At 38.7% G+C, this 23,907-nt stretch overlaps 1 protein-coding gene across 5 annotated transcripts in view; it reads left to right on the top strand.

Moving 5' to 3' along the window:
* VAV3 (vav guanine nucleotide exchange factor 3) overlaps nt 1-23,907 on the top strand; it is a 396,308-nt gene that overhangs the window by 322,763 nt on the left and 49,638 nt on the right. For 3 of the 5 annotated variants that reach the window (XM_027096220.1, XM_027096219.1, XM_027096222.1), the window contains one exon: nt 23,069-23,134. The exons of 1 other annotated variant lie outside the window; for it this stretch is intronic. In XM_027096220.1, the coding sequence (XP_026952021.1) occupies nt 23,069-23,134 (66 nt within the window). Of the gene's footprint in view, nt 1-19,201; nt 19,393-23,068; nt 23,135-23,907 lie in introns of those variants that run through there. One more of the 5 variants, XR_003430677.1, reaches the window with a different exon arrangement.

Here is a 23,907-nt window from a genome sequence, read left to right as displayed (position 1 = left end):
GCAAAGTTGCTTTATGACCAGTTAGTTGTGACAAAAATGTTTGCAAAAGGGCTTCCCTGGTGGCACAGTGGTTGACAGTCCGCCTGCCGATGCAGGGGACGTGGATTCCTGCCGCGGTCCGGGAAGGTCCCACATGCCGCGGAGCGGCTAGGTCTGTGAGCCATGGAGGCTGAGCCTGCGCATCCGGAGCCTGTGCTCTGCAACGGTAGAGGCCACAACAGTGAGAGGCCCGTGTACCACAAAAAAAAAAAAAAAGTGTGCAACAAAAAAGCTTACAGCAAAAGTACCTAGAACTAGTCTGGTTATTACTTCCTTTCTTCTTATTATTTTGGGTTTAATTTGCTCTTATTTTTCTAGTTTACTAAGGTAGAATATTTACTTCCTGATTCGAGAACTTTCTTTTTCTAATATAGACATTTAGCACTATAAGTTTCTAAGTACTACTTTTGCTGCCTGTCACCCAAATTTTGGTGTGTTTATTTGGTATTTTAAAGTCAGTTCAGAATACTTTCTAATTTCACTTTCACTTTCTTCTTATGGATTATTTAGAGGTGCATTATATAGTTTCCAAATATTTGGGATTTCTAATTTTGATTTTTTTTTTTACATCTTTATTGCAGTATAATTGCTTTACAATGCTGTGTTAGTTTCTCTTTTATAACAAAGTGAATCAGTTATACATATACATATGTTCCCATATCTCTTCCCTTCTGCGTCTCCCTCCCTCCCACCCTCCCTATCCCACCCCTCTAGGTGGTCACAAAGCACCGAGCTGATCTCCCTGTGCTATGCGGTTGCTTCCCACTAGTTATCTATTTTACGTTTGGTAGTGTATATATGTCCATGCCACTCTCTCGCTTTGTCACAGTTTACCCTTCCCCCTCCCCATATCCTCAAGTCCATTCTCTAGTAGGTCTGTATCTTTATTCCTGTCTTACCCCTAGGTTCTTCATGACAATTCTTTTTTTCTTAAATTCCATATATATGTGTTAGCATAAGGTATTTGTCTTTCTCTTTCTGACTTACTTCACTCTGTATGACAGACTCTAGGTCCATCCACATCGTTACAAATAGCTCAATTTTGTTTCCTTTTATGGCTGAGTAATATTCCATTGTATATATGTGCCACATCTTCTTTATCCATTCATCCGATGATGGACACTTAGGTTGTTTCCATCTCTGGGCTATTGTAAATACAGCTGCAGTGAACATTATGGTACATGACTCTTTTTGAATTATGGTTTTCTCAGGGTATATGCCCAGTAGTGGGATGCTGGGTCATATGGTAGTTCTACTTGTAGTTTTTTAAGGAACCTCCATACAGTTCTCCGTAGTGGCTGTACCAGCTCACATTCCCACCAGCAGTGCAAGAGTGTTCCCTTTTCTCCACACCCTCTCCATCATTTATTGTTTGTAGATTATTTGATGATGGCCGTTCTGACTGGTGTGAGATGATATCATATTGTAGTTTTGATTTGCATTTCTCTAATGATTCATGATGTTGAGCATTCTTTCATGTATTTGTTGGCAGTCTGTATATCTTCTTTGGAGAAACGTCTATTTAGGTCTTCTGCCCATTTTTGGATTGGGTTGTTTGTTTTGTTCTTATTGAGCTGCATTAGCTGCTTGTAATTTTGGAGATTAATCCTTTGTCAGTTGCTTCATTTGAAAATCTTTTCTCCCATTCTGAGGGTTGTCTTTTCATCTTGTTTATGGTTTCCTTTGCTGTGCAAATGCTTTGAAGTTTCATTAGGTACCATTTGTTTATTTTTGTTTTTATTTCCATTTCTCTAGGAGGTGGGCCAAAAAGGATCTTGCTGTGATTTATGTCACAGAGTGTTCTGCCTATGTTTTCCTCTAAGAATTTGAGAGTTTCTGGCCTTACATTTAGGTCTTTAATCCATTTTGAGCTTTTTTTTGTGTATGGTGTTAGGGAGTGATCTAATCTCATACTTTTAAATTTACCTGTCCAGTTTTCCCAGCACCACTTATTGAAGAGGCTGTCCTTTCTCCACTGTACATTCCTGCCTCCTTTATCAAAGATAAGGTGACCATATGTGTGTGGGTTTATTTCTGGGCTTTCTATCCTGTTCCACTGATCTATATTTCTATTTTTGTGCCAGTACCATACTGCCTTGATTACTGTAGCTTTGTAGTATAGTCTGAAGTCAGGGAGCCTGATTCCTCCAACTCCATTTTTCGTTCTCAAGATTGCTTTGGCTATTCGGGGTCTTTGGTGTTTCCATACAAATTGTGAATTTTTTTGTTCTAGTTCTGTGAAAAATGCCAGTGGTAGTTTGATAGGGATTGCATTGAATCTGTAGATTGCTTTGGGTAGTAGAGTTATTTTCACAATGTTGATTCTTCCAATGCAAGAACATGGTATATCTCTCCATCTATTTGTATCATCTTTAATTTCTTTCATCAGTGTCTTATAATTTTCTGCATACAGGTCTTTTGTCTCCTTCGGTAGGTTTATTCCTAGGTCTTTTATTCTTTTTGTTGCAATGGTAAATGGGAGCGTTTTCTTGATTTCACTTTCAGATTTTTCATCATTAGTGTATAGGAATGCCAGAGATTTCTGTGCATTAATTTTTTATCCTGCTACTTTATCAGATTCATTGATTAGCTCTAGTGCTTTTCTGGTAGCTTCTTTAGGATTCTCTATGTATAGTATTATGTCATCTGCAAACAGTGACAGCTTTACTTCTTATTTTCCGATTTGGATTCCTTTTATTTCCTTTTCTTCTCTGATTGCTGTGGCTAAAACTTCCGAAACTATGTTGAATAAGAGTGGTGAGAGTGAGCAACCTTGTCTTGTTCCTGATCTTAGTAGAAATGCTTTCAGTTTTTCACCATTGAGGACAATGTCAGCTGTGGGTTTGTCATATACGGACTTTATTATGTTGAGGAAAGTTCCGACTATGCCTACTTTCTGGAGGGTTTTATCATAAAGTGGTGTTGAATTTTGTCAAAAGCTTTCTCTGCATCTATTGAGATGACCATATGGTTTTTCTCCTTCAATTTGTTAATATGGTGTATCACATTGATTAATTGGCGTATACTGAAGAATCCTTGCATTCTTGGAATAAACCCCACTTGATCATGGTGTATGATCTTTTTAATGTGCTGTTGGATTCTGTTTGCTAGTATTTTGTAGAAGATTTTTGCATCTATGTTCATCAGTGATATTGGCCTGTAGTTTTCTTTTTTGTGACATCCTTGTCTGGTTTTGGTATCAGGGTGATGGTAGCCTCATAGAATGAGTTTGGTAGTGTTCCTCCCTCTGCTGTATTTTGGAAGAGTTTGAGAAGGATAGGTGTTAGCTCTTCTCTAAATGTTTGATAGAATTCGCCTGTGAAGCCATCTGGTCCTGGGCTTTTGTTTGTTGGAAGATTTTTAATCACAGTTTCAATTTCAGTGCTTGTGATTTCCCTGTTCATATTTTCTGTTTCTTCCTAGTTCAGTCTCAGAAGGTTGTGCATTCTGAGAATTTGTCCATTTCTTCCAGGTTGTCCATTTTATTGGCATAGAGTTGCTTGTAGTAATCGCTCATGATCTTTTGTATTTCTGCAGTGTCAGCTGTTACTTCTCCTTTTTCATTTCTAATTCTATTGATTTGTGTCTTCTCCCTTTTTTTCTTAATGAGTCTGGCTAATGGTTTATCAGTTTTGTTTATCTTCTCAAAGAACCAGCTTTTAGTTTTATTGATCTTCGTTGTAGTTTCCTTCATTTCTTTTTCATTTATTTCTGATATGGTCTTTATGATTTCTTTCCTTCTGCTAATTTTGGGGTTTTTTTGTTCTGCTTTCTCTAATTGCTTTAGGTGCAAGGTTAGGTTTTTTATTCGAGATGTTTCCTGTTTCTTAAGGTAGGATTGTATTGCTATAAACTTCCCTCTTAGAACTGCTTTCGCTGCATCCCATAGATTTTGGGTTGTCGTGCCTCCATTGTCATTTGTTTCTAGGTATTTTTTTATTTCCTCTTAGATTTCTTCAGTGATCACTTCGTTATTAAGTAGTGTATTGTTTAGCCTCCACGTGTTTGTAGTTTTTACAGATCTTTTCTTGTAATTGATATCTAGTCTCATAGCACTGTGGTCAGAAAAGATACTTGATACAATTTCAATTTTCTTAAATTTACCAAGGCTTGATTTGTGACCCAAGATATGATCTATCCTGCAGAATGCTCCATGAGCACTTGAGAAAAATGTGTATTCTGTTGTTTTTGGATGGAATGTCCTATAAATATCAATTAAGTCCATGTTGTTTAATGTATCATTTAAAGCTTGTGTTTCTTATTTAATTTCATTTTGGATGATCTGTCCATTGGTGAAAGTGGGGTGTTAAAGTCCCTCTACTATGAATGTGTTACTGTCGATTTCCCCTTTTATGGCTGTTAGTATTTGCCTTATGTATTGAGGTGCTCCTAAGTTGGGTGCATAAATATTTACAATTGTTATATCCTTTCCCTGGATCGATCCCTTGATCATTATGTAGTGTCCTTCTTTGTCTCTTGTCATAGTCTTTATTTTAAAGTCTATATATTCTGATATGAGAATTGCTACTCCAGCTTTCTTTTGGTTTCCATTTGCATGGAATATCTTTTTCCATCCCCTCACTTTCAGTCAGTATGTGTTTCTAGGTCTGAAGTGGGTCTCTTGTAGACACATATATATGGGCCTTGTTTTTGTATCCATTCAGCCAGTCTCTGTCTTTTGGTGGGAGCATTTAATCCATTTACATTTAAGGTAATTATCGATATGTATGTTCCTATTCCCATTTTGTTAATTGTTTTGGGTTTGTTATTATAGGTCTGTTCCTTCTATTATGTTTCTTGCCTAGAGAAGATCCTTTAGCATTTGTTGTAAAGCTGGTTTGGTGGTGCTGAACTCTCTCAGCTTTTGCTTGTCTGTAAAGATTTTAATTTCTCCATCAAATCTGAATGAAATCTTTGCTAGGTAGAGTAATCTTGGTTGCAGGTTTTTCTCCTTCATCACTTTAAATATGTCCTGCCAGTCCCTCTAGCTTGCAGAGTTTCTGCTGAAAGATCAGCTGTTAACCTTATGGGGATTCCCTTGTGTGTTATTTGTTGTTCTTCCCTTGCTGCTTTTAATATGTTTTCTTTGTATTTAATTTTTGACAGATTGATTAATATGTGTCTTGGTGTGTTTCTCTTTGGATTTTTCTGTATGGGACTCTCTGTGCTTCCTGGACTTGATTAACTATTTCCTTTCCCATATTAGGGAAGTTTTCAACTATAATCTCTTCAAATATTTTCTCAGTCCCTTTCTTTTTCTCTTCTTCTTCTGGGACCCCTATAATTCGAATGTTGGTGCATTTAATGTTGTCTCAGAGGTCTCTGAGACTATCCTCAGTTCTTTTCATTCTTTTTTCTTCATTCTGCTCTGCAGTAGTTATTTGCACTATTTTATCTTCCAGGTCACTTATCCGTTCTTCTGCCTCAGTTATTCTGCTATTGATCCCTTCTAGAGTATTTTTAATTTCATTTATTGTGTTGTTCATCATTGCTTGTTTCATCTTTAGTTCTTCTAGATCCTTGTTAAATGTTTCTTGCATTTTCTCTATTCTATTTCCAAGCTTTTGGATCATCTTTACTATCATTATTCTGAATTCTTTTTCAGGTAGACTGCCTATTTCCTCTTCATTTGTTAGGTCTGGTGGGATTTTACCTTGCTCCTTCATCTGCTGTGTGTTTTTCTGTCTTCTCATTTTGCTTATCTTACTGTGTTTGGGGTCTCCTTTTTGCAGGCTGCAGGTTCGTAGTTCCCGTTGTTTTTGGTGTCTGTCCCCAGTGGCTAAAGTTGGTTCAGTGGGTTGTGTAAGCTTCCTGGTGGAGGGGAATAGTGCCTGTGTTCTGGTGGATGAGGCTGGATCTTGTCTTTCTGGTGGGCAGGTCCAGGTCTGGTGGTATGTTTTGGCGTGTCTGTGGACTTATTATTTTAGGCAGCCTCTCTGCTAATGGGTGGGTTTGTGTTCCTGTCTTGCTAGTTGTTTGGCACAAGGTGTGCAGCACTGTAGCTTGCTGGTCGTTGAGTGAAGCTGGGTGTTGGTGTTGAGATGGAGATGTCTGGGAGATTTTCGCCGTTTGATATTCTGTGGAGCTGGGAGGTTTCTTGTGGACCAGTATCCTGAAATTGGCTCTCCCACCTCAGAGGCAGAGCACTGACTCCTGGCTGCAGCACCAAGAGCCTTTCATCCATGCGGCTCAGAATAAAAGGGAGAAAAAGTAGAAAGAAAGAGGATAAAAGAAAAGAAAATAAGGTAAGGTAAAATAAAATAAAGCTAGTAAAATAAAAAAAATAATTATTAAGAAAAGATTTTTTTTTTTAAAGTAAAAAAAAAAAAAGGACGGATAGAACCCTAGGACAAATGGTGAAAGCAAAGCTATACAGACAAAATCTCACACGGAAGAATACACATACACACACACAAAAAGAGGAAAAGGGGAAAAAATAATAAATCTTGCTCTTAAAGTCCACCTCCACAATTTGGGATGATTCGCTGTCTATTCAGGTATTCCACAGATGCAGGGTACTTCAAGTTGATTTTGGAGATTTAATCCGCTGTTCCTGAGGCTGCTGGGAGAGACTTCCCTTTCTCTTCTTTGTTCGCACAGCTCCCGGGGTTCAGGTTTGGATTTGGCCCCGACTCTGCATATATGTCGCCGGAGGGCGTCTGTTCTTCATTCAGACAGGACGGGGTTAAAGGAGCCACTGATTCGGGGGCTCTGGCTCACCCAGGCCGGGGGGAAGGAGGGATGCGGATCCGGGGCGAGTCTGTGGTGGCAGAGGGCCGGCGTGACGTTGCACTAGCCTGAGGCGCGCCGTGCATTCTGCCAGGGAAATTGTCCCTGGATCCCGGGACCCTGGCAGTGGCGGGCTGCACAGGCTCCCTGGACGGGAGGTGTGGAGAGTGACCTGTGCTCACACACAGGCTTCTGGGTGGCGGCAGCAGCAGCCTTGGCGTCTCATGCCCGTCTCTGGGGTCCGCCCTTTTAGCCGCGGCCTGCGCCAGTCTCTGGAGCTCCTTTAAGCAGCGCTCTTAATCCCCTCCCCTCGCGCACCAGGAAACAAAGAGGGAAGAAAAAGTCTCTTGCCTCTTCGGCAGGTCCAGACTTTTTCCCGGACTCCCTCCCGGCTAGCCGTGGTGCACTAACCCCTTCAGGCTGTGTTCACACCGCCAACCCCAGTCCTCTCCCTGCGCTCCGACCCAAAACCCGAGCCTCAGCTCCCAGCCCCGCCCGCCCCGGCGGGTGAGCAAAGAAGCCTCTGGGGCTGGTGAGTGCCGGTAGGCACCGATTCTCTGTGCGGGAATCTCTCCGCTTTGCCCTCCGCACCCCTGTTGTTGCGCTCTCCTCCGCGGCGCTGAAGCATCCCCCTTTGCCACCTGCAGTCTCCGCCCACGAAGGGGCTCCTAGTATGTGGAAACCTTTCCTCCTTCACAGCTCCCTCCCACTGGTGCAGGTCCCGTCCCTATCCTTTTGTCTCTGTTTATTCTTTTTTCTTTTGCCCTACCCAGGTACATGGGGAGTTCTTGCCTTTTGGGAGGTCTGAGGTCTTCTGCCAGCGTTCAGTAGGTGTTCTGTAGGAGTTGTTCCACGTGTAGATGTATTTCTGATGTATCTGTGGGGAGGAAGTTGATCTCCGCGTCTTACTCTTCTGCCATCTTCCCCTGCTCTCTTTTAATTTCTAATTTAATTCCATATCATAAGGGAAAATAGTTTGTATGACTTAAATAATTTTTATTTTATTAAGAATTATTTCATGGCCCAGAAAGTGGTCTATCTTGAGATATGTTCTGTGTACAGTTGAAAAGAATGTGTATTCTACTTTTTGTGGTGGGATGTCCTACCAATGCCAATGAAGTCCAAGTAATTGATAGTGTTGTTCAAGTGTTCTGTATCCTTATTGATTGATGACATAACCATCCAATCCATCCACTGCCCTCCACTCAAGTCTGGCATCTTGGTATATTCTCTATTCCTTCCATTCTCTCACCACCTCCTCATCTCCTTAGTCATCAGATAAGCCTCCTTTTATCCTCTGACTAGCTCTCAATGCATTTCTTCCTCTCCATCTCTACTGTCACTGCCTAGTTTCTACTCTAATCAGCTGCTGCTTGACATCTGAAATCACCTTCTAACTGGTCTCCTCGCCTCCAGAATTTGTCTTCCTGCCACCCTCCCACCACTACAAAGTTCACATTGCAGTGAATTACATAATCCCTTGTTAAAGTCTTCCAGGGTCTTCCTTCGACCATACGGAATTCACATTTCTTAGTCTGAATGGAAGCATTTGTGAACCCGAGGATCTGTGTCCGATCCTTGCCTGCTTCTCTGACCTCATCTCTCATGGGTGGCCCATATGCTATGTGCCCTCCATCCCTCCCGTGTACGCCTTCCTGCTGCTACTCCAGCTCATTTGGAGCCTTCTCTGTGAAGCCTTTCCTGTCCCATCTACCTTCTTACTCCTAGCCCTGTTTCCGGCAGACCTGGACAGAATTCCCTCTTATTTATTCCTTTCTTGCGACAATAATGACAACAATAGCACTAATGACTAGTGTTCATTGTACCTTTTTTATGTACAAAGTAGAGTTCTAAGCGCGCTTTACATATATTAACACGTATAATGCTAATGAAAATTCTATAAAAAATACTATTATTATCCCCATTTTATAAATGAGCAAACTAACGCACTGTGAAGTTAAGTAGCCTTTTGGTATGTCTTGTAATTTTTTTCTTGGGTAGCCAGGTGTGAGGTACTGTGTAAAGGGAACTGCTGTAAATAGGCCTTTAGTGGTGTGGTGAAGTGTGGCAGGCGGGGACATATTAGTCCTATGATTAGGTCCCATTTTTTCATGAGCTTGTGCCGCTGGATGATAAACCTCACAGGTTTTGTTTTGTTTTGTTTTCAGTTTTCTTTCTCCCCTCTAAGGTGGTATAGGATGGCTAGAGTGGGCTGGAGTTGAGTGTTTTTCTTCCCCAGGTCAGGTAGGCTCTGAAAATACCCCAGCAGGTTGTGCTCTGGTTAACTAGTTTCCTCTAAGGGCAGGCCTTGTTCAGAGGGGAATGCCTTTTGCCCTCCCTCTGCATGTAGCCAAGAGGGAATTTTTTCCCTCATATTTACCATGGGAATCTGGTTGAGCTCCTTAAGGTAAGTCTTACAATATGGTGGGGCTCCCCCAGTGACTGGGCTCCTGGAGTTTTTAACTCTGAGGGGTGTTGACACTAAGGGGCCAGCAACTTGTCAGTTACAGTGCAGGTTTTCCGCCGCTGTGTCAGCACTGGGTCTTGTAGTAGTGTCTGCTGGTGAGTTTCCTCTTCTGTGACTCCCTGTGTTTGCCTGTCTGTCTCTCTGGTCTTCAGGGCCAAGGTCTGTCCTGTGTCTTCCCCTCTCTTATGGATCCAAGCAAAGTTGTTAATTTTTCAGCCCATTCAGCTTCTTTCTTCTTAGGACGGAGTGATGAACTGGAAGCCCCAGCACTCTTTTACTAAATTGTACTGCCTTCTATTCTCTTTAGACTATAAGAAAGAAATTATTGTCATTTCATTTCAGCAGCCTGGAAACATGAGGTGTTTCTCGTATGACGGTAAAATGGCTTTGGAAACTCTCCGGAGAAATGAGAACCACTCGATGACAAAACGTGTGTGTGTATCTGTTGAGGGGATGATATATGATAGGAACAAGAAAGGCTAATGTCTAGAACAGAGGAAAACAATTAGCACATTTAGTTCAGTTCAGCAAGTGTGTATTGAGTATCAGCTCTGTACTCACTGCTCAGACATAGCTCACACTTCAATTATCAGCTCCAATTATTGGTTTGACATTAGGTTGCCTGTCTTTAGAAGAACCCTTCATGCCTGCTGGCAGCTAGTGCTCTGTTTGAATTTCCAAGATATGTTACAAGTTCATTAAGTACTTCTGACAAGGATATAGCGTGGGTCAGAATTGTCTTATGGGTTGTCTGTGTTGAGCCCAGGCGTGAGTAGATTGTATACAATCCCAGATAAATTTAATGTCAGCCACTGACTAGATGATCCAATTGGTAAGATTCCATGAGAGTTAGGGCATTATCCCCAGCTCACTATTTGGTCATTTATAGCAAACTAACTACAAAATATGGTGTTAAAATGAACTCAGTACTTTGGCTCTGACAGATATCGAGTAAAGGGTATATTTTCAAAGAATCTGTATACATTGAAAATATAGTTGCTGCACCCTTCATACTGAACTTGATACAATTGTTTTGTCCGATTCAAAAGGCAATTAAGATCTTGCAATACTTTAAGGCTGTCGTGATAAAATCAGCTTTTGTTTTACAGGCTGTACATGTGGGAAGTACTGTAGGAAACTGGCCTGAATGTGTACTTACTCAGTGGCATGCTCTACAGTGACATGTTTTTTAAATTTCGGAACAAAACTCTCTTCCTTGTTGGGTCTAAGCGTATAAAGAATGTTGCTGGTTTGATTCTCTGAAATCATGTGAGTCTGTAGGCGTGTTTACAGTGGATCATGTACGTTAATGTGCCAGTTTTCGTGTTCAATGCTACAAGTGCTTTATGGTCTGCACCCTAACAGATGTGACTCCTGCATTGGGGAGTTTTTCTTTTTCATTTGCTTCTGAGAAGATAGTTTTTAAGCAACTCTCTTTGGTCTCTACTCAATTGGTTTGGTCTCATTTGAGATTGTACATAATTCGCACCAGAGAAGCAAGTTAAGTGTTTTTCTTTCCTGTGCTAGCATTTAGGAAATTATAGCTCATTTTGCTGAGTATTAGTTACTGATTCTGCCATCTAGCAGCATAACCTTTATAGACTACTTGCTCTGTGCACCTCAGCTTTATCATCTGTAAAATGCATACAGAATAAAATATGGAAGAGTTCTAGCACTGTGCTCGTTAAACAGTAGCTTCTATTTATTCACCCATTCATCAATTCAGGGATGAATGATCACCAATTCATCCATGCAAATACTAATAAATTGCTTACTATGTGTCTGACTGTGTTTCATCCGGGGAGGACCACAAACAAGACAACTGGTTTCTAATCTCATGGCCTTAGTGATCTGAGGAATGATCAAAGCTCAGGATAAAGTGATGCAGCTGGTTTCCATTTTAAGTTTTTAATTAAGAGTTTTTGTAAATCGTATTGTTACAAATATATCTAGAGTTAAACCTGAGGATGTTAATCTAGGATTGTTACTGGGCTGTTACAGTGGCTTTGCATTTGCATTCCAAAAATGTCTTTTGTACTAGTTAAGTACTTTGGCTTATTTGGAAATTTTCAAGAAATTATGATTTCTAAACTAAACTGTTTTCCTCTTTTTTTTCCAAGCGAGTCACTTCACTCATTAGTGTAGAAAGTTGGATTTTATTGTAGTCTGTCATGTTTTCTACATACTCTATGTCCAGAGAATACAAATTATCCTCTACTATCTATCAGGAACTTTCTTTCTTTGAATAGCTATTCGTCTAGTCTGTATTATTATTATAACAACAGTAATTTCTAATGCTATTGAAGTGAGTGGGCTATCTGCATTTTCATTATAACTTCTTTCAAACAATGAGTTGCCACTTGAGCTGTAAAAATGTTCTCCGTTTAATCTTTGCATTGAAGGGATTCGTTTTCTCAGTCTTTTTTGTTGTCTTTTTCTTTCCTCGAAAGTTCTATAAAATTGCCTTCCAGTGAAATGAATATAAAATAGGAAATGGGCCATTTAGTGTATGTTTCCTAGTGTAGGTGTAAGGCACAGTTTTTACTGAGTGTAACATATGGAACAATCCTGATCATGTCATTGGACTGATGATAAACGTGTTGCAATATGTGATAATAAGGGCTTAGTAACTGAGGAAAATATCCTTCTGGCCTAAAGAGATTTGTTCATATTGGAAACTTTATTTTCCCAGAAAAGATACAGATTTCTACTTATCAATCAGAGAGGGAAAGAGGGCAAGAGAGAGAAACAGGCAAATATAACATCCTGCCATGCCATCTATGGTTTCCATTACAATAGAGTGCTTTTTATGTGTTTTCTTCTTAGAATAAAGCTTACTGAAACAATGAGGATCCTGTGTCCTATATCATGGGGCTTTATTTGCTTCATTGTCATTTATGAATACCCAAATGTTCCACAGGGAGAATTTTGTAAGCTAATTGGAACCAAAAGGCGGTTATAAGCAGTAAACTGTAATCAGTGTGCCAAAGATATTTTTTAGCCACAATGAAAGTTAAATAACCTAGTAAGTAGTTGTGATACTTCACACTTACAAATCATACACCTACATGATCTTTATTCTAAGGAGTGAAAATGTTTTTATACGCATTCTGATTAATTCACAGAAATCTCCATGAAGAAGGTAAATTATAACTGTGGTTTTTAAAGGGCCAAATTTATCATCCATCTATAGGACGGCATGTGCAGAATTAAAATTAGACTCTCTTCCAGACTTCTGGTCTCCTACTTTAGTTCTATATGTTAGAGCATCCTTTCTTTGTTTTAGGAGAGTCACTTGTAATTTTTTATACCTTTAAGGAAAACACATTTTTTAAAGGCAGTTTAGTTCTGTTTTGGTAGAATAATCAGGAAACAAAACATTGCTTTACGTAGAAGTATTTGCTTTTTAAATTTTTTTAACTCTTTGCCTCAAAGGAAAGAATAAAAAGTCAGAAAATAAGTTGAGCTGAGGGAGATTCTCAACAGGAGGGAAGCATTCCTACCCACACGGAGTCCCGAGGCAAGGAGCCTGGGGTGGGGGAGGGGTGGGGTTGGCCCTGGACTTGGCCATGGGCAAAAAGGGGTTAAATCCCCCTTTACCACCGTCTGAGCCCTCAAGACACAGTGGTAGTGACTGCAGCAAGTTGACCCTTGTCTTAGTTTACCTTGTCAGAACTTTTGCTTCCCACATGACTGCTGTATTTATTTGTGTTCAAACGAACAATCCAGGTGATTTTTTTTTTTTACAGGTGCATTTTTTCTCATTCTAACTTGGAAAAAATTGGAGGGTTCAATTGAAGGGATCTTTTTCATAGGAGACATGTTTTCTCAAACCTTCAGTCACTGACATATATTTTACCTTCTGCCTGAAATTTCCCCTCTACCCACATTCTCTTAGATAAATCCTTCTTTACCATCAAGACTCAATTTGGGGGTCACATTATCTGAACCAAAAGGACTTCTATCTTGTAACTCATCATACTGTATCCTAATGGTTTATTCATCCGTCTCCCTGTCCAGTTAGAGCACTCCAGAAAGGTAAGAACCATGGCTTTCACATCTTCATCTCTAATGCCTAGAATAAAAGAGGCATTCAGTCCATGGGTTTAAAATGAATAACTGGTTAGAGCTCCTATTTCCATAACACATATGTTATTTACAAGTTTTCAAATTCATTGTTTATTAACTCAAATTACACTTTATGCTGTTATTTGAAAAACCATAAGAGGATTCATTCATCTTGGCAGATTTAAATTTATCTTTGTTCTCTCAGAATAGTCTTAAAGCTATTTAACCTTGTGTCCTCAAGTTCTTTATCTATAAAATGGGGATTTTAATATTTAAATGACTCACAAGCATGTTGGTGTTGTAAAAATCATAGGAAATAGGAAGTAAACTTGAAAGAAAATTGAAAAGGAGAAAAAGTATATTTTGGTGTAATTGTTAATGATTTTGAAAGATTTTGATTTGAAATATCATTGTTAATGATTTTGAAAGAGCTTCATTTTTCAGAAGTGGGAAAATGAGTATCAGTTTGGTTTCTAAAAAGCTTAAAATTTCATCTTCCCCACATTTAATATGAAGAGTCCTGCTAATATACACAGGCTCATAGAAGACCACTCTGCTCACCCAATTCTGATACCCAATTCTTGAAATTTCTTTAGTTAGATATTAAACTTTTTACTTCATAATTAGACATAAAATCACAAATGATAAATTCTAAAGGACATAGTTGACATAAACAGGATAAAATCATGAGCCCTTTCTTCACAGCAGGTTTGGACCAGGAAGGCCTTAGATACCTCAAGGAGAGTGGGAAGGAAACAGAGGGACAGGGGTTTACAGAAAAGAAACTTTGCTTAGGGAACGGTGTGCTTACTTGTGGGAACTGTTGACCTTTTGTGCTTAAGCCATCTGTCCTATAACACAGGACCTGACCCAGACACCCTCTGATGTCCAAAGAAGGGAGGTAAGTGGAGGGGAATTAGTGGATCTTTCCTCCCAACAACATCTCTGCCTGCTACTTTCGTTGTCAAGTCACTTCAAAGCATTCTTTTCCTTTGCCCTAAATAAGGAGGAGACTTTTCTGATTCCTTCTAGACCACACAAGAATATTAGCTACAATAGAATTTTCTAAAACTATGCATTTTTTTCTCCTGATCTAAAATTCGAGTGTCAGACTGCATCATCATCAGAGGCAAACAGAACACAAAAGAAATATTTCTGAAAGAATCGTCTCTCTTTTGTTAAGAAAACTTGATTCCTGATACCAAAAGACTCATTGCTTTGGCGTTACAAACCAGAGAGTAAACATCTCTGGGAACTGTTTTTCCTAGGTGAGATTCCTACTCCAGGGCGTTTCTTTGTGAAATCTGAAACTTGGTTTTTACCATGACAGCGATACCTTTTTAGGCAGTACTGGAGCAGGTTCCAGGTGTTCCTCAGGTGATCTTGGTTTGGCTTCTACACTGCCTCTCACCACTTGCTCATCCCTTGTGTAAAACTAGGAGAAACCAAGGCAGAATTGAAATTGTGCATTAGAAGATTAGAAGCTGTGTGAAAAGAGTAGAGGCTGATTTGGTATAAGTATGTCCTGTAATTATGAGATCTTTATTTTGACAGGTGTTTACCTCAAAATATTGAGCTAAATCAGGGTCCCTAATTACAGGAAAGTAGATAAAGGCAGAATGTGGCTGTAATAGAACAAGAGAGGCCCGGGAGAGATGATTATGGAAGATAATAGACATTAGTAAAGGCCTATAAGAATCATTTTCCCTGGGTAACTGCCAACTGGCTTTGATTGAATAGATCATAAACTGAGTTTGCAGGAATGTTTCCAAGTGTACAGACTGTATTGTGGGAATTGGCAAACCTCCTGACAAAGTGGGTGAGGTCCTAATTGTTAATTCTCAAGACAGGCATTTTTGATTAACAGTTCTTACTGGTACTTTTCCCGTGTTTCCCATTATAACCTACATTTGGGACAGGGCAAAATGTAGGTTATAATATGACTAGATGAAGTCTCTGCTGTCTAAGTAGAAGTTCCAACAGTAAAGTATTACCTCTTCTTTTCCAAACAGAGAGTAACATTATTAAGGAAAAAGTTCTGAGGAAATCTGTTCTGGTCCTTTTTCTTCTATTATTTTACCACCATATAAGCTATGTTCTGTCATAATTACTACAAGTTTGTGTCAAGCACAGAATACCTTCCATGGGCCATCAATCTGCAATTGATTTGATACTGTGAAGGGTTTCAATAGAGTGTGCATGTGTGCATACCCTTAAGGCTTTGGGCCAAGTAATTTATCAGATTATAACATATATTGAATTTTAATTATTCATGGTAATGTGAATTCCTAAAGAATGAATGAAGGAATGTCATTTCTAACAAGCCAATCCTGTGTACCCTGGAAAACGGAAGACTTCACACTGAGTTAGAATGAAAGTCATTAAGGACCTGAAATGTTCTTCTCTTCTATAAGTACAACCAGATTAAATTACTGACACGTAGTATCCGTAGTTAAGAGTCTGTAGCTCAGATATTTCTTAGTAACAGTAACTGACCAGAGAACTGTAGGGACTTGGGAAACATGATCATATAAACAAAGAACTTTAGTAGTAAAAGAGACCTCAGAAATTCATGGTTCAAAGTCTGTCATTTTACAGGTGAGAATATTGAAGCCAAGAATGATTAAATGACTTACTGAAGATCTGAAAGCCAGGAAGAGAATACTGGGTTCCTGATTCTCTATACCTATCAAATTATCAACATTACCACAAAAGTTTTATTTCTGATCCAAAATTCTATAAAACTCTATGGAAATAACCAAATCAAAAGCTAGTTAAGACATGATCTGAATGGGATCCTTGAAGATAGTAGCCATGTTATTCATTTTTAATCTCCTGGTACCTAGCATAGTGTAAATAAAGAAGCCAATACACTTTTCATTAAAATACTAATTCTGTCCTTAGTAGAAGAGTAATTTCTTTAAAAATGCCTAATGCTGCCATGAGCATATAATCTGTAGAAGAGTAATTTCTTTAAAAATGCCTAATGCTGCCATGAGCATATAATCTGTAAGGTGCTATTACTCAGAATACTTCCTTTGTGATTACTTAAAATTAAAATCACCAAGGATAGGAAAACATTCATCCATTGTCTGTTAGGAGTAGAAAAACAAATATCTATATTTTGGACCTTTGGTAATCCTGATTTATTTTGGGGACTATGTGGCCTCTCCCCAAATAGGATTTCTTCCAAGATGTGGTAGAACTGTGTTTTTCTTTCCAGATTTTGTACTGAGTAACCACTTAGGATTTGGCTTACCTACATGCAGATTGGTTTTTTGCTTGCTGACTTTTCTTTCATCAGTTATAAGATTTTGATTCAAGATTGCACTGTGTAGAGTATAGTGTCTTAGCCAGTGAGAATCTGGAGAAAAAGCCTCAAGACACCCATAACTATAGAGTTCCCTTCCCTGCTGGAGAAATCCAAGAACCTCACAGAATACATTTTTTGGATAGCAAGAAAAATATACTGCAGTCTCAAGTCTCATTCTGCTTTTATATTCATCTCACATCTAATAAGTGTAGAAATACAGCTTATGGCTTTTTAGTGGGTTTTTCTTAGCGTACATTTCACAATTCTTTTCTTTTTTAGTTTTTGACACTTGTCTGCCAAAATTTCAGATATAGTAAACATAAACTGTTTTGTGTGCATTGGAAAAACCATCAAATATAAAAGAGGCCTTTGTCACATATTTTGATGACTCGATGCAATTATAAACCTTTACAAAGTGAAGATAAATTTAATTTCAAAGATCCTAGATCAAGATGCAAGATTTTTTAGAGTTATTCAGAATTCTAAGCTTATGACAGCCACTTACCTACAGATGAACTATACCAGGAATGTGAGTTTCATACAGCCTTCTGAAAAACCTTGTGTTTACTGTTTATACATTGGACAAAAGTTAAAGACCCTGTTCTCTTTTGACTGAGAAATGGTAAAAGCACATGGTTTATGGTTTTGTTCCTTTGTGTGTGTACATGAATATTTTGGAATTCACTGTTAGGACCATTCAGTATAACCATATGCAATTATGTTTGGCAAATTTTCATGGTGTTCATGTGTAGAAAAATGTGTTTCTTACCTTACTCAACATACAAGAAGCAATTAACAATGAAAAAAATGTGTGTGCTAGCAAGAAAGCATTGAGATAAAGAAATGGACTGTCTGCAATGCAATTAATTCCTATTCAGGTGAAACATATGAGAGCCTGTTACTTGTGGCTTAGCAAACTTGCATAAATATAAATAAGAAAGATGGTGGGATTATACGCAGAACCAGGTATTTCTATTTTAATGACATGTGAATAGGCCAACCAAAAAATATGAAAATTTAGGAGTAAAAAAAATTGAGATAAATCAAAAAGCAATATTGTAGGAAAAAACAAAGAATAGGGATTTTTTGGCATTTACTGAGTGCTTTCACATATGTTAATTCTTTGATCCTTGTAACACCCTGGTGAGGTCTGTGTGGCAGATCTTATCCTCTTCCTTATCATTGAGGCTTGCCTGCAGTTGCACAGATTTTTATAGCAGAGCTGAGAAGAGAATGAGCTCTTCTGATGCCACATCCCTGCTGTCTGATACTGCCTTTTTCTGTTTTCCAACAACTAACACTGATGTATATCTAACTGATGACACTGGTTACAGTGTGGCTGCAACTATGATCAGAGATCATTCCTTACCAAAGGCCAATTTCAGACAGGTTCTTTGTCGTGGTCTTCTCTCCTTTTCTGGTCCTTTGGTTCCATTTCACGTACTCACAAAAAGTGAAGAATAAAAAAAAAAAAAGAAGCCGGTCAGAATAATTCCCAAAGTAGTGCTTGCTAAAAGCTATCCATCCATTCAGTCAATTAATTTGTATATTCACTTGTATTCCCATAATTCATGGCCACCCTGCACATCTCCCCTCCGCCGCCCCCCATGGCAGTGTATTTCTGACAGTGAGAGAGTGACTGGCCAGAGTGACAGTTGCTCTGGCCCTTACCCATGTGTGATAAATCGCTTAGTAATCTCCACAGCACCATCATGCATACATTGAAAGTGTTTAGGGCATTGTAACTTGGGAGAACTTCCAATCTTTCATAAATAACCATTAATCTGTCCCTTTCACATTCAGCTTTCCACATCTGTTTCAAATTGTTCAGTGCTATTCCAGGAGTGCATTAAAGCTCCAGTCCAGGTGGTATTAAGGGGATAAATGAGCCACAGGGAAAAGACACTCTGTATTTTTCTTAAAGCAATTTTTTCTCCTTTGTACAAAGTTAGGAGCCAAGCAATTTACGATTAAGATTTTTGGAGGATATTTTCTATCATTTGCAGCCATCCTTGTTTATGAGTTTAAAAATGCAGCTTTAGCTCTGCCATTCTAGCATACATTAATGCTTTTCTCCATATAGGTAGATTGTAAATATCATTTCTACCAGCATTTCTAAGTAGTTTTAATTCATTATGAGTCCCTGTAGTTTCCTACTGAAGAGAAATGAAAAATCGTTATAACCAAAGGTCAGTTAGGAATAAATGTCTGAATATGCATTTATATTTGTGACATTCAGGAATTTCAGAGACAGTTGTCAATTTTCTGTTTGATTCATTTTTATACAGGAAGCAACTTGCTTTTCAGGAAAAAAGGGATTATTTTATGAATTATAATTTAATATTGTTTTATGTCTGCAACATTTAATGAAAGCTATAAAGGTGCATCTTTTCTTACCATATACAGCCCATAACCTATTCTGTCAGGTACTTTCCAAAGAGAATATTTTCATAATGACCCAAACTATACTGTTAGATTTACAAAAGTCCCATCACATAACGTAGAGAATGCCCTGTAGACTAAATGCATATGAAGATAGCACTGTATGGTACATCAGATGACACATAACTGTAAATGTTTTCAAGTTGACCTTGAAGATGTTAAGGGACTCACAAAAACAAACATCAGACAGGAGGATAACGAAAAGAAGACTCCCTATCTCTGGCATTTGTAATAGGCATAAAAGGAATGACAAGTTGATTATCTGACCCGGAATAAAATGCCCACACAGGAAAAGTAAAGAAAAAGGAAATTCAGCTACATGTCTCTTATCAAGGTTAGTAAAAATTTCATAAATAGATCACATAAAGTATACAAAATCATTGCCTTTGAAAATGGTTGATTTCATAGCTACAGTCTGCAGTTCCATCCATGCGTAGGAGATTGATAGCTGCTCCGCCCATTAGTATTAATGAATGATCAATGCACAGCACACACACAAACACCAGGGAACCAAAGACACCCCACCTACACACTACTTTGTTTTTTAATCTTCCAAATGTTGTAGGATGGCTACTGCCTTATAAGTGGAAAATCATTAAGTATAGCACATATTATTTCCCATAGCTGAAACTGACATCTCATAGAAATTAGTGAGGAAATGTGACCTTATTCATCTATCCGTCTGTTATGTTAAATTCTTTCTCACCTCTTTGTCATCTAAGGGATGTCTGTGACCATTAAGGAAATGTAGCCTGCACTGCTAGGACATTTCATTAAGGAAAAAATTCAGAATGATGTTAGTAGTCTGCTTAGTGAGAAAAATTCCTTCTCCTGGGAGTTCTCCAATAGTGTTAAATGCACTGTCACAGAATATCACTGCTTTTCCCGAACTCTGCATTCAATAGAGTAAGACCTTTTGTTCTTTTTCTGATGAAGGATAGGAATTGACAGTTCACCGTTCTTATAATTGCCAAAGTTTTCCAATTTGTTGATACATCTTCAAATATAGGTTTTAAAAAACCATTATAAAGCTCTTGCTTAGGCCTTTCCCCTGAAAAACAGACTTACCTCCTTTGGTGTACTCTCAGAGGTCTTATTTTACTTTAAAACAATCACCCTTTTCACTTATGAGCCTCGGTCAGTACATGGTTCCCACCTGCACTCCCTTATATTTTCTACTCAGGTGGCATCGTGGTGCATTTATATTTATATAAGGGTCTAGCTAGTCATATAGTCCCCAAATATTATACTTACTTACTTGTATCTCAGTGTCATGCTTAAAATAAAGCACCAAAAAGCACTCAGTAAATACAGTTGAATGAAAGGAACATTTCCTTCAAACCTTATAGTTACTGTGCTGCCATCACACTCTAGTGTCTGATTCTCCTCCCTCCTGGTGGTTCCTTCCTGCCTTCTAATTAGACTAATTTCTCTAAGTATTGTTTTCTTCTGTCTACATTTCCTTCCACAACGTTATTGCTCCTATGATTTCAAGGTTCCCCTCTATATGACTGCCATCTACATCTGTGTTATCTGGATGGATCACCTCCATCCTTGACTTTTCCCCCAATCTTTAACTCCCATAGTCTTCTCTTCCCGTATCTAATCCATAGGCAGGTCCCAAACACTGTAGTTAAATGATGTCTCTAGCACCTGTTTCCCTTCCTCCAGATCTCCTTCCCTTTCTATGACACCATTTCTTTAATGTTATTCTCACCTACAAAGTCATGCCCATCTATAAGCCAGCTTGCATACTGATGCCAGGTTAGTTCTTCTAAAATATAATATAATCCCTTTATTGAAACCCCATGGCCAATGATAAATTCAGATATCACTGTCAAACTGGTTCCCTAGTACCTTTTAGCTTTCTTTCTACTGTGCCCTTTTATGAGTCTTACACTGTAGCGAGAAGCAGTGCAAAACTCTGAAGTTAGAACAATTGAATTTGAATTCTGGTTCTGTCACTTACTGGCTCTGTGATCATGGTCAAATCACTTAACTCCTCTATGTCTCATTTTTCTCACCTTTAAAATAGGGATAGTAGTTGGACCTACGACAAAGGATTATTATAAGGATTAAATGAAACACTCAGGGCAGTGTCTAGCATACAGTTAGGGGTACAATAAGTGTTACTCATTATTAGACTCCATTTAAAGGGAACGATTTGCATTTCCCATGCACACCTGTAAGTTCCTAGCCCCATGCCTTTCTCATGATGTATTTTGTTTTCAGAATGTTCTCCATTTCCATCACTATTTGTTTAAACCCTGCACATTTTACATTCATGTGTCCCCTCTTCCATGTAGCTTTCTGGAAAACCCCCAATACTCAGTTCAGCTTTTGAATTTCCATAGCATCTCCTGTACCTCTTTCAGTATTTAGCCCTTTCTATTTTGTATTATAATTAGGTGTATACATATCTTCTGAAAATACAGGGGAAAACCAGAACTGTTTTATGAATTTTTGCATTTTTCTCAGTGTCTAACCAAACATGAGATACTGTGTTTGTTGACTAAATGAATGAATACCCCTCTTGTTCACTTACCTTTTCCCTAATATGCAAGTGCAATGTGGTTTGAGAACCTGGCCAAAATTATTATCTTCTCCTTGCTTGGTTACGTAATTGATCTCCTTCTATCCTAACCCCACCCTTTCCTCTTCTCTTTTTTCCCCCCTTTTCCCCATACCTCTGACTCTTCCCCCTTTTCTGCTCCACTTACCTTCTCTCTGTCCCACTCTCCCCTCCCCGTCTTCCCTTTTCTCCTCGTCTTCCTCCTCATCATTGTCTTGAATTCTAGATTCCCACTTTTTAAAATTTCCTCCACAAACTCATAGCCAAGATCTGTGGGAACAAAGCGATACTACTTCAAGAGGGAGATGTTTTCTGATCGTTTTTTTGTTACTCTCTTTGTCAAAAATAATAGAGCATGTAGCATTCAATTATAATGCAACTTATTCATCTGAGCTACTGAGAAGCAAGCAATGGTTAAATGGCAAATAAAAACAAGCCCAATATCTGGACAAGGAGAAATAATCTCACAAGAACTTTTTAATTACATGTGCTTATTGTTGCCATATGTTTTGTTTTGTTTTTGCGGTACGCGGGCCCCTCACTGTTGTGGCCTCTCCCGTTGCGGAGCACAGGCTCCGGACGCGCAGGCTCAGCGGCCATGGCTCACGGGCCCAGCCGTTCCGCGGCATGTGGGATCTTCCCGGACCGGGGCACGAACCCGTGTGCCCTGCATCAGCAGGCGGACTCTCAACCACTGCGCCACCAGGGAAGCCCTGTTGCAGTATGTTTTGAGTACAGTTTGTCTTTCTAGAAAAGGGAAACAATTGTGTCATGAGATTGTTTTAAAGAGGAATTTGACCAAAGGTCTCCAAGAATAAATTCATTTCTTATTGTTAATTTCTTCCCTCTTTTCTCATTTACAATGGCGTTTTGAGTCCTAATCCTTTCTTCCAACATCTTAACTGTCCCTTCCCCTTAATCAATATCCTGTTTCTTTCTCCTAAATTTGAAAACCATCTAAAATGTCATATTATGTTCTGTTTTCCATTTCCACATGTCTTGAAATGTCTCATCCTGTTGGAGGAACATTCTCATGAGTTCTATTAGGGATACCAATATCCTAATTAATTATGAGCTTACACAAAACCAATGTGATCTACTTGTATTTATGAATATAAATTTGAAAGATATAGTATGCTATTATCTCTATTATAGGATTGAGGGGTGTGAAGTTAACAAAATTGAATGGTAGATTGGAAAGTCAAACTTGAATTCTTATTTTATAATCGTGATATGAAGCCATATGTAAAGTTTAACGATTTTAAAACCTTTCTGCTTATGCTTCCCTTCCTGAGCCATAGTCAGTTAATGCTTAGGACTGGATACAATGTGGAAGTAATTCTGAGGATCCCAACTGACAACATTATGCATCTACTGCTATGGGATCATCATTATAGTAAATTTGTTCTCAAAACTGGCATCTTTTTTTCTAATTTAGGGTAGAAATTTAACATCTGGAGAGGTTGGATTTTTTCCGAGTGATGCTGTCAAGCCTTGCCCATGTGTGAGTATTTTATTTCTTTCTACTTTGTTTTTTGATGCTATAATGAATTGTCAAGAAAGTACAAAGGATACTGGTCTGGCCCCTCATTAATTCTATTAATATTTTCTTATTAATAACATATTCCAAGATTATGATGATTCCATTGTCAGGGAATATTTTTAAATGTTAAGGGAAGGGGCTTCCCTGGTGGCGCAGTGGTTGAGAGTCCGCCTGCCGATGCAGGGGAAACAGGTTCGTGCCCCGGTCCGGGAAGATCCCACATGCCACGGAGCAGCTGGGTCCGTGAGCCATGGCCGCTGAGCCTGCGCGTCTGGAGCCTGTGCTCTGCAACAGGAGAGGCCACAACAGTGAGAGGCCCGCTACCGCAAAAAAAAACAATGTTAAGGGAATACATGCAACAGGAAAATTTTACTTAGTATAATTTACAAAATTAACATTTTTATAAGGTTTTAGAAGGAATAAACTAAAGCTACTGATCAGATGTATTGTACAAACTTCCCTTTTCCCTCTGAGGTAAGAATGGTATGGTCTAATATATTTCCAGTCACTTTGGGTTACAGAGAGATTGCACTTCAACTAGTGTGTTTGAAAGCCTGCTAGAAAGCATGAATGTCTGCAGATTCTTCAGTCAAATCTCTTAATATATTTTTCTGTGCTTTAGTTTGTCATAACTGTTTATTTAGTGTCGTAATGACATTTTCTGAAAACATCAAACACGTTAGGCAGATACCAGAAGAATGAATATTTACTCAAATATTATTATGGATGAATAT

Source organism: Aethalodelphis obliquidens, unplaced genomic scaffold (assembly GCF_003676395.1).
Source record: "Aethalodelphis obliquidens isolate GAN/ISIS:26980383/991018 unplaced genomic scaffold, ASM367639v1 scaffold100, whole genome shotgun sequence".
Lineage (NCBI taxonomy): Eukaryota > Metazoa > Chordata > Mammalia > Artiodactyla > Delphinidae > Aethalodelphis > Aethalodelphis obliquidens.
The sequence above is the reverse complement of the archived record's forward strand: the minus strand, read 5'-3'. Positions and strand labels throughout refer to the sequence as shown.